General features: G+C 35.8%; 4 protein-coding genes and 2 non-coding genes across 8 annotated transcripts; 4 read left to right on the top strand and 2 right to left on the bottom strand.

Moving 5' to 3' along the window:
• Positions 1–3,018: 3,018 nt before the first annotated feature.
• T05C12.12 lies at positions 3,019–3,139 on the top strand. Its single transcript, NR_051421.1, has one exon. It is a non-coding gene; the product is annotated as an Unclassified non-coding RNA T05C12.12 (non-coding RNA).
• Positions 3,039–3,139, bottom strand: T05C12.13. The gene has a single exon (NR_051422.1). It is a non-coding gene; the product is annotated as an Unclassified non-coding RNA T05C12.13 (non-coding RNA).
• A 1,768-nt stretch (positions 3,140–4,907) lies between these two features.
• T05C12.9 (uncharacterized protein) lies at positions 4,908–6,367 on the top strand. Its single transcript, NM_001377829.3, has 8 exons — positions 4,908–5,022; positions 5,074–5,174; positions 5,221–5,387; positions 5,516–5,667; positions 5,830–5,901; positions 5,981–6,047; positions 6,097–6,217; positions 6,264–6,367. Exons 1-8 carry the CDS (start codon positions 4,916–4,918, stop codon positions 6,359–6,361), a joined length of 885 nt encoding a protein of 294 aa, NP_001364590.1. The 5' UTR covers positions 4,908–4,915; the 3' UTR covers positions 6,362–6,367.
• Positions 6,368–7,578: 1,211 nt separating this feature from the next.
• T05C12.8 (ANK_REP_REGION domain-containing protein) lies at positions 7,579–10,649 on the top strand. The gene is made up of 7 exons (NM_063322.4): positions 7,579–7,710; positions 8,130–8,258; positions 8,936–9,052; positions 9,137–9,250; positions 9,433–9,735; positions 10,123–10,245; positions 10,300–10,649. The coding sequence occupies exons 1-7, from the start codon at positions 7,606–7,608 to the stop codon at positions 10,519–10,521; spliced, it is 1,113 nt and encodes a 370-aa protein (NP_495723.2). The 5' UTR covers positions 7,579–7,605; the 3' UTR covers positions 10,522–10,649.
• On the bottom strand, positions 10,533–12,691 carry cct-1 (T-complex protein 1 subunit alpha). Its single transcript, NM_063321.5, has 5 exons — positions 12,613–12,691; positions 12,145–12,568; positions 11,795–12,100; positions 11,093–11,749; positions 10,533–10,934 (listed from the first exon to the last, which is right to left on the bottom strand). The coding sequence occupies exons 1-5, from the start codon at positions 12,686–12,688 to the stop codon at positions 10,748–10,750; spliced, it is 1,650 nt and encodes a 549-aa protein (NP_495722.1). The 5' UTR covers positions 12,689–12,691; the 3' UTR covers positions 10,533–10,747.
• A 419-nt stretch (positions 12,692–13,110) lies between these two features.
• On the top strand, positions 13,111–15,811 carry mig-5 (Segment polarity protein dishevelled homolog mig-5). Of its 3 annotated transcripts, none has more exons than NM_001027145.4 (9): positions 13,111–13,164; positions 13,231–13,379; positions 13,434–13,587; positions 13,629–13,704; positions 13,757–14,234; positions 14,277–14,399; positions 14,446–14,771; positions 14,820–15,344; positions 15,508–15,811. In NM_001027145.4, the coding sequence occupies exons 1-9, from the start codon at positions 13,126–13,128 to the stop codon at positions 15,654–15,656; spliced, it is 2,019 nt and encodes a 672-aa protein (NP_001022316.1). In that variant the 5' UTR covers positions 13,111–13,125; the 3' UTR covers positions 15,657–15,811. The 3 variants fall into 3 exon arrangements, with proteins under 3 accessions (NP_001022316.1, NP_001022318.1, NP_001022317.1); NM_001027146.3 differs by having other exon boundaries at positions 13,113–13,164; positions 15,495–15,811; NM_001027147.5 differs by lacking the exon at positions 14,277–14,399 and having other exon boundaries at positions 15,495–15,811.
• Positions 15,812–15,823: the final 12 nt, after the last annotated feature.

The following is a 15,823-nucleotide window of genomic DNA, read 5'->3' as shown; positions in this document are numbered from 1 at the left end:
ATTACGCTTCCTGAGTGTTCAGTGGTTTTTAATTCGACAGGTGTCTAGTTTCGAAACCTTCATGATTCATAGAGATGTGCTAGTTTGTTCACTAACGTCAGCCCAAGTAGCAATTTGATAACTTTGCACTGATTATTTTCTTTGACGAGGAGTGCATGCTAAATATCTATAGTATCCACGGTAGGCAGACACATATTCCTACCTGCCTACCGCCTGTGTTTAGAATATCGGCATGAAATTACTTTTATGTTTACCATGTCTCACATTTTGCGAAAATGACCCAAAAATGTCGTTATTTATAATTAGACATTTATAAAAGACAACTTTGAATAGTATCCAGATTTTTCCAGATTATTTTTTTTTCGATGCGGAAATCACACTTGCTAAATTTATAAGGTTTTTTAAGGATTAAATCAGAAATTTTGAATTTTTTAAAATATTTTTATTCACAGAATTTTTTAGTCACAACTTAGAGATCTAGCCAAAAAGTTGTTTAATTGTCAGAGAGTCGTCTAGATGTTTCATATTCATTTTCTACCTGAATCAGCCTCGATGAAATCAAAAATTAAAATTTTTAAAAGGAATTTCTGAATAGCTTGCATTATCACCGAAGCTGTATGATATCACTAAATCAACATACCTAAAACCAATAAATCAAATTCCTTTTTTTGTTTTCATGTTAAATAAATAAATTGGAATTTGATAACAAAACTGGATAAAACGCTTAACTCATCCGACTGACTCATCATTAAACAAAAAACAGGAATTCTTTGCTCTGTTCAAGTTTCTTCTTCTCCACAAAAAATGCGTCTCCTTCTTCAGAAATGATGACTCTATTAAAATCGTGATCATCGTACATTTTTATAATCCATAACCATTATTTTGACGTGTTTATGATGGTCAGAAAAGCGACGGGATACGTTGAATGCGCGCATCGAGATGAAGAAGTAAAAAAGGAAAAGCTGAATTCTTTTTGATACTGACATTAATGGAAGAGAAGACAAAAGATAACCGATCAGCGATATATTCTAAAAGAACCAAAAACCTAATGATAGGGGGACAGACAAACATGGATGTTGAGGGAAACTTGTTTCAAGAGTTAACATGTTTAAAGAGAGTTTGTTCTGATTGGGAATAACATAAGATACATAAAAATGCTGGGTTTCAGAAAACTCCTTTGTGTAATAACTATTTGAGCGGAAAGTTGAAAGCTTCATGTTTTTCTTATTTATTCAAGATTTCCGAGCTTTTGAGTAAATTGAAAATAAACTTAATGTGAAGTCTCATCAGTAGAGAAATTGCATAAAACCCTCCGTGTAGTGCAAAAGTATATTTAAACATTTTCTAAATAAAAATTTTTTAAATTACAGTCAAACATTGGTGGAACCTCAGCTCTCACTATTATTTTGGAAGTGGGCCTAAATTTTAAAAAGTTCTCTACGATTTTTGTATTTCAATTTTTTTTTCAATGTTTGTATTCTAGGAGCTCGATTTTGCAGAAACTCGAAATAACATGAATTCAGTTCAACATTTTTTTTTTGAAAATTCGGCAATTTACCGAAACTTTGACTGAAAATTTTGCAAAAAGCAAAAAGGGAAAATTTAAATAATTGGAAATTTTCAATTACAATTGGCATTTAAATATTCTCATATGAAATGAAATTGAAATGGAAACCGGCCAGTCTTTATCCATTTGAATCTGCTTCTGCATTTTCGGAAAGTTCGTTTTTCCGAAAGAACTTCGTTTTTTTTCAAGTAAAAAAGACTGTACTCTCATTTTCTGCCTTTCTCTTTTCTCCGGTCAATTGTCAGTCATACATGTCCCTTGAATAACTAGATTGGGTGAGAACAACTGGTGAAGTAAAAAGAAGAAGAAGCGGAAAACGAGACGATTTTCATCTCTGTACTTTTCCCTCGGCGCCAATGTCGAGAACAGGCGACGCCTTTTTTGTTAATAGTACACGGATGTGAAAACGAACTAAACGGATTGTGAGATGAATAATGGACCGTAACAACCGGACGATTGAAACAAACTGCCGAAAAAAGAGAAGAAGAAGCTGGCGGAAAACATCAAACATTATAAGATATCAATAAAAAATTGCAGAATGATTAACACAGTTCTGAATTTCGAGAATGGAGTACGATAAGTTTCTTAAAGTTAAATAACCACGAAAGTTATCGAGAATGACAAAAATTGGGCATACAAAATGTAAAGAATTGTTATCAAAACAATCAATGAACTTTTTTGTAAAAAAGTACCTAAAAACTACATGAAACATTTTGAAACACGTGTCTTGAAAAGCTAATATTGAAATAATGGTGAATATTAATAATAAGGTGTAAATCTTTTAAATCAATCAATCTGAAGAAAAAGAACAACGAGAGAAGAAAAGGAAAATGAACGGAAGCTGATGATGTTTTATGTAGATTTGTCGTCGGGATGGGTAGATGTAGCAATTGAGAACCGATATTAAAACGGACAATGATGAGGATTGGGACAACACACACAACAATGATCAAATAAAACACCGTAGTGAGGAAAAGAGGAATCGAAAAAGTTAAACGGTTGAAAATGTTCTTAAGCAAATTGCATTTTTTTTAGGAATTCAAAACATAGCAGTTTCAGTTAGATAACCAAAACATTTCGTCATAGGAGTAAATTCAGAAAAAAAACTTTTATTTGAACCATATCAACATTTGTATAATAAGCAATTGAATCAACAATAATGTGTTAAGAAAAGACAAAAAAATCTAATTTTAAAATAGAACATAGTCATGAAATGTTATTGCAAGAAGTTTTATACAATCCTTGACACAAGGAGGAACGCCTGTTCCATCGTTTCTAAAGATTCTGACATAACCAGAAGATAATCTCGCCGTAATCCGATGGTCATGCCTATTCAACACATTTAAAACCTTTTCAAAGTACATGTCAACGGGACGATTATCTTTTTGGTTGAAATGTCACGCAACATTTTCAGGAAGAAACATTGTAAGAAACATGTAAAGAAACACAATTGTAACGGGGTCAAAAATTAGACAAAACGAGGACAAATGTGATTGCCGGGAAACTGAAGAGAGATTCATTCTACTTGAAGAAATCTTCGTGACATACTTTCTAATTTCTATTTCATTTATTTCTACTCACACATGGTTTTCGGTGATCAGATGGCCAATGGATATGATAAGTTCACAGAACTTTTCAGGAAAATTGAGAAGATAACCTTTTTTCGCCGAGTTAAAAACTAGACGAGAAAAGAATGCATGTTTCGGTACATGGGTAATCAGCGTACCCCTTTTCGTTTGACTTTTGAAAACTCACGTTGTTCTGAAAAATGTGAGAAGCACAGAAGCGCTTCAGACTGAAATTTCTGTAGGATAACTTTTGTGACGTCAAAAAGGTATAAAGGTAATCGTCGTTCAGTTGAATAGTTCAAGATGGACGAATAGTCCGAAATGACCAAATATCTTAAGATTAGTAAAATATTCCAAAACATTTTCAGATTTGTTGAAATGTCCTAGACTTTTTTGGTCGAGTCACTACAAAAATTAATTTTAAAAAAAAATAAAATAAAACAAAAATAACGTTTTATCGTGATAATTGGGTATTTAGAACTATGGGAGCGGTTTCAAACAATTGTTCTACTGACCCCGCCTTTAACAGTGGTTGCAAGAAATTCATGTTCTAGTTAAGTAAGTAAATATATTTACTGAACTCTGGAAAAGTTTCAAAGTACAGTACCCTTAGCGGCTAGGCCATCAAATGTGGAATAAGATGATAATGGTATCAATAGCAACAAAAACCGAAAAACAAAAAAACCAAAGTCGGGTGTGGTTGAAAAGAAAGTAAATCTGGTTTATGTATGTCTAAGATACATGCACACAGGTGCGACAGGTAAAAAGCGCAAGCCAAACAGTTGTCAACTTGACGACCTATTTAACCCACTTTGTGTCTCTTGTTCACTCCTATTTTCATCCGGAGAGACATTTGACGTCGTCTTTTTACTTTTTCACCGTCATCGAATTAACGACAATGATGAAGAAAAGAGAGACATTGTACGACAGGATAAATAAACCCCTGAGAGTTTCCATTGAAAGCCATCTCAACGATCAGATATCTTCTCTAGGAACAACCGGAAAGGGTGAAAGGAACAAAGCAATAGTTATTCTTCCAAAAAAGGAGGAATGGTACTGTTGGTCACTTCAGAAAAAGCTCTTGTGATTTCGGAGCAGAAAATATAAAATTACTAGGAGAACAATAGTAAGCTCGATAATAATAACAGTCTCTATAAGTTAGTTAGTAAGTTATGCAATTGACCAACAATCCCCCGGTGCAACAAACATAGAGACAACGGGGATTCACTAAAAATATATTTAACTGTGTTTTTTCTGGGATTACAGCCAGAGGTACTCTTTTACAGCCCGTAGATGCAGCTGTAGAGGCAGCTGCACATTGTGATAAGTAATACGTAAAAGAAACGGCGGTATTTCCGTTCCAATGCCTCGAGAGCTCGGAAATGTCTGAGTTGTCTAAACAACTACCGGATTTTAGAATGTTTCCAAAACTATCGGAAGTTTCCAGAAAACCCTTTGAAGTTTTGAAAGATATAAGTTTTGGACAACTTTTGAATTTGTCCAGAAACGGAAGGGAAGTTTTCAGAAATTTCGATTAAAATAAAAACTCAAATTTGTCAAGAAAAATGATTTGAAAGCGTGAAGGCGTTTTTCTTTACTAACAACGTATTCGTCAGTTTTTGAATATATAAATTGATACTAGTTTTTTTTTTAATTTCTCATTTCCATCATTGCTTATGTTTTTCTCACAAATCATCAAAAGATTCACAAATTTAAAACCAAAGTAAGTTTCTTTTCAGTTTTCTTCCCAACTGTTTTTATTCTAATTTCAGTTAGCAGAATGAATTATTTGAAAATCAATAGACACTCCAGGAATGTTCTCATATTTCTACAAATAATCAGTGTAACCATGCTATGTGCAATACTTTATCCTGTTTTTAGGACTCGGTAAGTTTCGCCAAAACATTTTTTTAAAGTTTTAGAATCATTAAATTTTAGGCTTCTTCTTGGTTCAACTCGTATACTTGCAATCGCTTTACCATTTTCCTCTGGTTTCACTGTTTTGTGCTCATTGTTGAGTAATGTTATCATCAAAACAAGTTTGTTGTTTCTTTCATCGACTTTATGTACCCAGTATTTTTTAAGAATATCGTCTTGCTATGACTGTCACACTTGGAATATCAGTTATCAGTTTGGTTACAGTAATTGGTTTCACCATTGCAGTGTATCAGTCTATTGGAAGTACGAGTGAAGAAAGTTTTCAGCAGGAGTTTTTAAAGGTTTTGGAGCAAAAGTCGGAAAAGGGAATGCGGGTAATATTTTGTTTGAGACTTATTGTTAAAGACCGAGTGTCGCAAAAGTTCGTGTTTCATTATGATACTCAACACAAACGATCACTTAAATGTTGGAAATTGTCTTCAATTAATTTATTGTTTTTCAGACGCTTCACAAATTTCAAAAAATAACAGAGTGCTGTGGAGTTCCATTGCCGACAAGTACTGGTTGGAATCAATCTTCAATAACTCCATCAAGCCCTTGGACTTCTTGGTTTTACTACACGCTTCTTGGTGATGAGTATATCGATGAAACTAGGTTTGTTTTTCATACAAAGTGAATTTTAGTATAGTTCATTGGTGTACAGCCTTTTAAATGCAAAATCTTTATACTGAAAACAATGAGTTGACACTCCATTTGCTCCAATTTTCAATTAATGCATATATTTTCAAAATCGAATAAATCCCTTCATTTTTCCAGACGATTATTCACTTTGCCCTGGTCGTGTTGCTCAGATAGAACTCTGGATTGTGAGCATTTGGCTTTTGAAAGGTTTCCATTTTCTCTAAATGATTTTTTGTGTTTTTAAAAGTCTTCAACTTCAACTACCTCCACTAAATATATATTTTAGGGTTTCTATTAAACCATCAAGCAAAGACGTGATTATTGACGAACTGGTGGAAATACAACACAGATTGGTTTGTTATCTAGATATTGTGAAAATCGTTTAAACATTAAGTTTTGAAGAGAAACTCGAGAAAAAATGAAGATGGAAGACGTAGTGTATATGATAATGTTTGTGAATCTCCGGCTAAATCTATATTAGGTGAGGTCCCATTTCAACTTGTTATCATTAGTTCTATTTTTGGTAAGTTTTCGATTTTATAATTCAAATATTTAAATTTTCTGTTTAGCAATTCTATCCCTCATTTCAATTGGACTCGACGGATTTTTTGTTCTAATAGTCAATCAAGAATCTGAAGCAAAAGAAAACGAATTCAATAAAGAATGAATAATTGTTGATGTTGAGTTCATTGAGTCTAGTCCAATTCCATTTCCTTTTTTCTCTAGCATAAGTGGATTATTTTCTGAAACTGATTTTTATATGGCAGTAAATCCAAAGTTCAAAGAGATTTGGGAATTTCCAGGTTTATTTTCTAACCTGAATATGAAAACTTCTAAAAGGATTAGTGAGATTAGTCACCGTTCTAAAAGGAAAAATCTCATTTTTAAGAATTTTCCTATCAGCTGCCATGCACCTGTTTCTCATGAAGAACATCACGTTTTTAGCCAAAAATTCTGTGGCTGATTTCATATTCAGACATTTGCAGTATCCCATGAAAACTGGCTAGTGGTACTCTTAAGAATTCACAAATGAAAATTTGAGAATTTTCCAATGTTACTTTGAATGAAGATTTTTCTTTATTGGGCCTCGCGATGGCTTTTTCTGTTACAAAGATATTATACTTATAGGGAAGAGTCCATCTATACTTCAAATTTTCAACCCGAGTTTTCAGTTGAGATTCTCTGCTACAATTGTTGTGGTGGAAACATGTTACTTTTCAAGGTTTGAATGATTAGAGATAGACTTTTTCCTTTTTAGAGAAGTTTTATTGAATACGGACCTCCAAAAACACACTTTTAAAACCAACAAATCATATATTAAATTGTCCCAATCCAGTTTTGAAGTAATATTTCTTTAATTTTAAGCAGATCTCCATCAATAAATCTGCAATAAGGCTTCAATAAGTCTAAAACCTCCACCAAACTTCAACACCTGAAAATGTTATTGTTTCCTGGAATTTCCTTCTTTATTATTCAAGCTCAAATATTTTAATCCAGTTTTTATAAAAATCACCGCCCCACTCTTGTCCATGTGTTTCAACCTAATATGCTTTTCGTTATTCTTTTTTTCCAATTTCTCTTCACTCTCTCTCCCTCTCATTTCATTTTTTTCAATGTTATTTTCATCATTCAAGCTAACCAAATCAAACCAAGCGCACCGCCCGTTTCTATGTCTCTTTTAACGTGTTGCTATGGATACATTAACAAGTATCTATGATCATATCAAACTTCCTTTCAATTGTATTCATCGTACATTTATTTAATATACATGTATCTTGTTTTCAATTATTTTTTATTTTTTCATTTATTCTCCCGTTGTTATCGTCAATTGTATAGTTTTCTATGATGACGTTAATAGAAAAATATAGAATCTCACAACAATTTATCAGTTTCAGTAAAAAAAGAAGCAGCATGCAGCACAACGAGATGATTACTCGAATTGGGGAAGAAATTAAAAACTCTGGAATTGATTTCAATCTTGATGATCCGTTTGATGATCCGTCTTTATGTACTACGGTATGTCTGAATTAACTAGAGACAGCTCATTAACAGAAAATTGAATGTTTCCGAGCATGTCAAAAACTTTCTCGGAAATAATTTTAATACCTCAAGCTGTTCAAAGTGTTTCACTAGTGAGGGATATTGCTTTGATTGGGTTTCCAATTTTCAATAAAAACCAAAAATGGAGAAAAAAGAAATTGGTGATCTCTTCAGTTCCTCAAGAGCTCAATTTTTTGAATTGAAAACTAGTCGAATAGTACTAAAATTCTGTTCGAAAGATTTAGAACATTTTGTAGTGTAACAATTATTTGTAGATTTTTTTTGAATCCCCAGAGTATAATTAGTATCACAATTGATCTTACAGATTAACTTTTAAAACACTTAAACCATATTCTCTTGATTTTCACATAATCTACCTTCAAAAAATTACATAGGCATTCATGGATATAATGTTCCAAGATGATAATGGAAATTCTGCATTAATGATGGCGGCTGCTGAGAATCGTGTCCAACAAGTCAAGGGAATTCTCACGATGGCTATCAATAATGGCACTTTGTGGCAGGTGAGAATGTTCAAAAAATATGGGAAACTTGGTTTCAGAACAGAAAATATGTTATTTGATATAATTTTTTGCTGGGAATGATTATTCCCTGAGAGTATACAGGGTATCAATACGTTTAGTAGTAAAATGAGAAAGATACGTCTCTCTCTGTTGTGAAATGTTGTCTTTATTCAGCAAACTGAGAGATGTTTAAAAAGCGAAATATTTTCGACCGACGTCTAGAAGAGCAGAGTGTCTAGAAGATAGAAGTCTAGAAGAGCAGAATACAAGTTATCCAAAAATGGTTATTACTAAAAATAATGAAAGTGCAGTCAAATTTCGACTAGATCGAAAACAGTTTTTAAAACAACTTATAGCAAAACGCATTTACGCATAGATTTTAACTTATAAAAATGAAAAACTTCAATTATCTTCTTACCTTCAACGTCATCATAAAAATGTATGTCTTAAATTTTGGTTTTTCCAAGCGTGACTTAAAGACTGACCATGTGTAAAATATTATTAAATGTACGCGGAAAAACAACATATCCAAAAATTTCCGTTCCAAAACTTGAACTAATCAATTTCTTCCAAAAACATTTACCATATTAGAAAGTACAGTTGAATAATTCAGCTAAGCTATACTTAAAAATGAACAATTTTTTGTTTCCAATTAAATAGTTTACATGTTATTTAAGGTAATTGACATGCGGAACAACGAACGTCTGAATTGTGTTGATATGGCTGTTCGTGCAGGAAGTGAGACGTGTGCAATGTTAATTACTAAAGTTGCCAGGGAATACGCAAAGCATCGAGTGGGTTGTTTTTATTCAGTTATATATCTGATACATAATATACAATAATAGTATACTTCCTCAATATTTTTCTCTGAATTTCAGCCACGTTCAGAAGTGGAAAAAAAGTTTGATTCAATGCCAACAACAGAGGAAGATGTTACTATTTCATTGGGCCCAAAAACTGCAGATACCTTTGATGACAATTATGTTAAAGAGGTGAGTAATCTGAACATATTTAGTAATTCAAAAGCCGATTGTTTTTTATTCATGTTATCTTAACAGACTTCTTGTGAGCCTACTTCATTGAAAATTGTTAAATCAGAATTCGCGAATAAATTATAGTCTAAATAGCACATTATTTTCCCAGAAACTGCTACTTTATCAGAAAATTATTCCAGCTCGTGCGACAATCAGAATCGGCTTCTGGGCATGCAGTTGCAACTAAAAAGCTGAGCCGAGAGAAAATCTCGAATAGTTTGGCGAAGGGCAATGTAGCTGCAGTCCAAGGACGAGAATATCTTAAAATGGTGAAAAGGTCATCATCTGCTCACTCAAGATTAATGTCTCAACGTACATTCTCTGTGGAATCCGGATCAATTGACTCATCTGAGCCATCAACTCCACAATTGACATCTCCGCCAGCTGATCATGGAGTTTTTTCGAGTGTTGGGGAGAAAATTAGAAATATTTTCGGAAAGAAGGTATTTTTCCGCAAAATAATTTATTATTTATTACACACGCGAAATTTTGTGAGCTTCGCGCCCAATATGCACCTTTAATGAGTACTGTAATTTCAAACGATAGTTTCTGCGGAATTTTCATCGGGTGTTTATGGTTGTTCGTTAAAAAATATTTTTTATGAATAAAAAAACTACGAAAAAACAATTAAAATACATAACTTTCTAATAATCGATTAAAAATCCATGGAAACCGAAATTTTCAAGTTAGAGTACAGTACTCTTTAAAGGCGCACACCCGTTTGTATCAAAGAAAACAATTTCGTGTCGAGACCGGGTACCGTAATTTCAGCGCAATGATCACAAAATTGCACGTCAGGATAACATTATTACAGTTTTAAAACGTTTCAGCCTCCACTTCATACGAAAAGTCTTTCCGTTGTTCAAACGGATCGAATTGCAGCACCAGCTGTCAGATCTTCATCAATTTCCAACAAACCATTGTCATATCAAACCAGTGGAAATTCAAATGAGGTAAACCTAGATTTATGATCAATTTGAAAGAAAATATTGGTTCTTTCTTTATAGGAGGATCACTTGAGACTTCCACAACACTCATCATCATCGGAATCGCCACCATCTGAAGGTCCATCGAATAGTGGATTGTTCCGATGGTCATCAAAGGATAAACCGATGACCAGTACTGTCAGCACTGCTAATGGTGTCCGTCTCCCTCCACTGAGCCTACGCCGTCGTACTAACAGTGATCCGAAAAATCGCGATTTCACATCACTGGGCGGCGATGAGTAATACAACTAAATGTGGCAAAGCTTCTTCATTGTTTGAATAATGAAAAACGAATACAAACAACTTTGAAATCAAAACATTAAAACTTACAACATTTCGTTCAATAAAGTATCATCAAAAGAAGAAAACAAAAGCTGAACATGAGAATTTGGGATAAGGAGCAGCAGATCGGAATTATGTGAGAAGCACGCGGAAAACAGGGATATATAAACGGGGTAAACGGGAAAATTTAAGCGTGGCAATCATCTCCTCCAAGTGGCTCTTGCTTGTCAAGTTTGATGAGGTCATCAATACGCAATATCGTAATGGCTGCCTCAGTGGCGAACTTCAGAGACTTGACCTTACTAAGAGCTGGCTCCAAAATTCCAGCCTCCTTGTTATCGCGGATCGTGCCTTCTTCGAGATCCAAACCAGCCCTAAAAAAAGAGTGAATAAACTGACTCAAATTCAGAAAACATGAATTAGACGCTTTTTCTAAGCACAAAACGAAATTTTTTGAAATAAATTATTTTAATTTTATTACATTAAGCTAACATGTAATAACCTACTCTTTAAAAAAAACATTTTCACTTACCACTTGAGGTGTTGAAGTTGTGGGATCAATTGAGCTTTGGAGTGGTACGCGCGGAGTTTTGTCACTAAATCAGTAGAATCTCTTGCAGCATTGCTTGCCAAAACCTTCGGAATGATGAGAAGCGCTGAAGCGAATTCAGCAACAGCAAGCTGCTCGCGAGAAGACAAGGTTTGTGCATAAGTTTCAAGGAAAAGACTGAGAGAAGTCTCAACAGCACCTCCTCCAGCCACAAGTTTCTTGCTTTCCAGAACTCTACGAACAACACAGAGTGAGTCGTGAACCGATCTCTCCATTTCATCGAGCATCACATCGTTCGCTCCACGGAGGATAATGCTGCTGGCAGTACGAGATTTCGGTCCCTTGATGAGAATGAGCTCGTCGTCACTAATTCTTTCTTGAACAATTTCATCGGCATGTCCAAGAAGCGAGGCATCGAAAGCTTCATCTCCTTCCAAAGTAGCCAAGGAAACAGTCAATGTGGCTCCAGTAGCTTTGGCAATTCTCTTCAAGTCTGATTTCTTGCATCGACGAACAGCCATAGCTCCAGATTCGACAAATTGCTTCAAGCACAAATCATCGATACCTCCAGTTGTAAGAACAACGTTGGCTCCGGCTTTCAAAATTTTATCAATGCGGCGTTTGGTAATATCGAATTCTCTGAAAATTCCATAGCTTAAAAAGAAACGAATAGTTTCAACTCACTCTCTGCGAATAGCCTCAAGCTTGGCTGGATCTTCAACAACGACTGAAATACCGAGGTGCATCTTAGCCTTCATCAAAGAGAAATCGAGACATGCGATCTTGGCATTTTGAACACGAAGTGGCATGGCCTGACTGGCAACTGTGCAATTGAGTGCATATCCTTTCACCAAAACTGATTCGCGAGCGCTCTTTCCGTGGGCCTTCAGAACATTGACTGCATTGATAGGATAAGTGACTTTCCCGTTATTTTCCACACGAACAGCTTCCGCGGCATCAACAACCAGCTCTCCGAAGAAATCGGCGTCTCTGAAAAATCAATTTTCTTGAAGCATAGACAACACCAAACTCACGGTCCGATAATCTTACTGCTCATGGAAGTTTTGGCAGCGTTGACAACTGATTGTCTACCAATCGAGTCGGAAGTGAATGAGATGTTTTCACTAATGTACTTGACGGCTTCCTTGCACGCGAGACGGTAACCATTGATAATAGTCGTCGGATGAACTTTTTGTTTCACAAGCTCATCGGCTCTCTTCAAGAGCTCAGCCGCCACAATAACGACAGAAGTAGTTCCATCTCCGACCTCCTCGTCTTGCAGCTGTGCAAGTTCTACAAGCACTTTTCCAGCCGGATGCTCAACCTCGAGTTGTTTCAGAATTGTGGCTCCGTCATTTGTGACAATGACATCTCCAACATCATCGACAAGCATTTTATCAAGTCCGACAGGGCCAAGAGATGACTTCACAATATTGGCGATCGCAACTGCCGCGGTGACTGCAATTAATTAATGTATACTTATATTGAGCTTTCGGTGTTACCATTCTGAGATCTGATGCCTTGTCCAGTAGTTCTTTTACCGGTGAGGGCAAGAATGGAATCTCCAGCTGATGCCATTACCTGAAACACAACCGTATTAACTTAGCAATAGAGTAGGACATTCGATATTGAGTCAAAAAGGGGCTTTGAATAAGCACTCAAAAATAAAAATATACGTAAAAATGAAAATATTTCAGTAAAAATAAAAATGCTTCCAGAAAATCGGGGATCCCTTGAATTCTGAATCAAAATTAAAATTCTTGTAGAATATTCTCAGAGCGCATCGTACTTCATGCATGCTAGAAGGGTAATCGTGCCGAGACCCAACACCAGCTGTCACTAGGGCGTATTTGCAACATTGTTCCCACCCGCGATTTATTGCCGATAAATTAAAAATAAAATTGTTTCCGCTAGTCCTTTGCAAACAAATTTGTTTTTTTTGTTTCCTCTTGTAATTTTTATAAATATTTTATTGGTCTATAATTTAAAATATTGAATTCAGATTTCTAACATTTATGGAGCCGCCATGCACATCAGACTGCAGCCAGATAAAAGTAAGAATTTTGATCAGAATTGTTTTTTATTAAGCCAGTGATTAAACAGAAATAATTTTCTTCCAGGTCTTCTACTATCTCGACGATGAAACGACTCCCTATGTTTCTGTTATTGAAGCCAGAGAAGGAGTAGCGACGCTTGGAAATTTCAAAAATTCATTCACCAAGCGTGGATATAAGTATTATGCGAAGGAACTTGACCCGGATATTCAACGGTGAGTTTTGGCTTTTTTAATTTTTGTAATTATTCTGTACTGAAAAATGTTCAGAGAAGTTAAAGTCGAATTAACAACTGATTCGGATCGGCTGCGCAAATCCCAGAATGGATTTTATGAGATTTTTCTCGTTAGCACTCCAGGATATGGAACTCTTCCTCGAAACAGTGGAACAATGACGCGACCACAGAGAACTGCTCTAGATAAGGTTCGATTTCTGTTATTTTCAAAAAAAACTGATATTTTAAGCGCCGCCGACGAAGTGCAGACTTTGACGCGACTCCGTACTCTGATGCTAGTCTTGCTCCGAGCACCATTGTTAGCAGTGAGTTTTTGCTATTTATGTACTCTTAAAAACCTGTATGAACGTTTTTCAGGAAGAGCAGGAGAGCATCTGGCAGAATTATACACTTCAAATTCAGAGGATCCGTATCAATATGACGAGCATACACGTCGAACAGGAGATGATTCTTCGCTCTACGAACCTCTCGCTGCTCGTGATATGAATAAGATATACGATGACGATAGAAGAAGGAAAAAACAAAAGAAAGAAAGATTCAGAAGACCGTATGTTCCAAGTACTATTAGCTCAGCGACGGAATCAAGTGTTAACAGCGGCCTCCCTCGAATTCTGGAAATTTATCTACCAATGAAAAATGTTCCATATCTGGGACTGAGCGTGTGCACAATTGATGGTCATATATTCGTTTCCGAAATTGCACCAGAAGGTGCCGTTGAAAAAGATGGACGTGTGAACGTTGGTGATCAGATTCTTCAAGTTAATAGAGTATCCTTTGAAGAACTCAGTGGGCCTCAAGCAGTTCGTTCGCTCAGAGAAGCTGCATCCTCCAAAAGGTATTTTTCTACGCATTAGCATTAATTTTTTTTAATTTTTAGACCAATTACTCTTTATATCAGTAAGTTTGCAAGAGGTGCCCCAAGTGAATATGATGATCCACTCGCGTCCATGGCGTCTGAAACGATGCCCCTCGACGTTGGAGTTTGGGTAGAAACCGCTGTGTAAGGGTACCTCGCAAGATTTATTTTCTTAATTTGATACTTACAGGCAGAACACTGAAAAAATGAAAGCTCTGGGTTTGGATCCACAGGAGCAAACGGCAACTACAATTGATGACGGAACTCTTCCATTTACATCGACAGCTTCTGATGATGAGGAGCGAATGCTTTACGATCAACGTAGAAATGGAATTCCAAGAGCTTTGATTGAAGAAGCAGAAAGAAAACGAGAAAATGAGCAAAATGAAAAAATAGAGCAACTCACAGAAATGATTGATCCCATTATTGTTGTTCGTTCTATGGCTCGTCCGGATTCAGGATTAGCTGTCAAAAATCGAAAATGGCTGAAAATTTTGGTTCCAATGTCTTTTATTGGTGAGTACTGAACATTCAAGTATTAGGATCCAAACAATCAACGTTTAGGCCGAGATCTAGTCGATTGGCTCGTTGATCACATGGCTGATATTCATAATCGGAAGAAAGCTAGAATCTATGCTGCGAGATTGTTAGCTGCTGGTCTTATCAGACATGTCGTCAGCAAGTTGACATTCACAGAAAAGTGCTACTATGTATTCGGTGATGGAATTCTTGGCAATGATCGTAATTCCACGGACACCACTGGTACGAGTGGAACTACAATGCGAGTTGAAGCAACTACTGAAGTGACGTATGTTGGCTCACCAGCACCACATGCTCTGGCAGCACGAGTTGGAAGAAATATTCCTCATCGATTAGAAACCACTACTCTAAGCCCAGTTGCTCATGACCAAACATGGCTTCGAAGACGTCGAGATTGTGAGAGTCCTATGACAAATGATTACGCATCGATGGTCGGAGAAAGCCAAATTGGAATGAATCCAGTCGGAAATTATCATGTTTTTGGGACGAAAAATAATCACCGTCAGGTACCGGCACCTTCTCAAGTGACATCCTCAAGCTTGACAAACGGTGAGAAAATTAATCGTTTCTATAGGGTGCAGGAGTTAAATTTGAAGCAAATATTCATTTCAATTGATATAGTATTTGCTGTTTCTTGACTACTGTACCCTTTGTATCCAAATGACTTTTCACATAACAGTATTTCCCCAACCAAATTAGTTACAAATTCCAGGAAGTGGTGGCTTAGGAGGCCCTCCGCCGACTCCTCTATCCAGTACTATGGTTCTAGCAGCTTCTCCGATTCAGTCGCAGAACGCAGTCAACCACGATTTCGACGGGGAGAACAGTAGCAACAGCAGAACGCGTATTTTACGGACTTAAAATTTAAAACTCATTGCCTTTACCGATTCTCGCCTTAATTCCCACATGCTTTATTAATATTTAAAACTATGCCCTGTTTTCATGTATTTCAGTAAGACTAACGTTTTCATTCATTCATGTAATTTTGAGTCTATTTATGAATTATTTTAAATTTCTTCATGACGATG

The sequence above is a fragment of the Caenorhabditis elegans genome, chromosome II, assembly GCF_000002985.6.
Source record: "Caenorhabditis elegans chromosome II".
NCBI lineage: Eukaryota > Metazoa > Nematoda > Chromadorea > Rhabditida > Rhabditidae > Caenorhabditis > Caenorhabditis elegans.
This window is presented reverse-complemented; position numbering and strand designations above follow the sequence as displayed.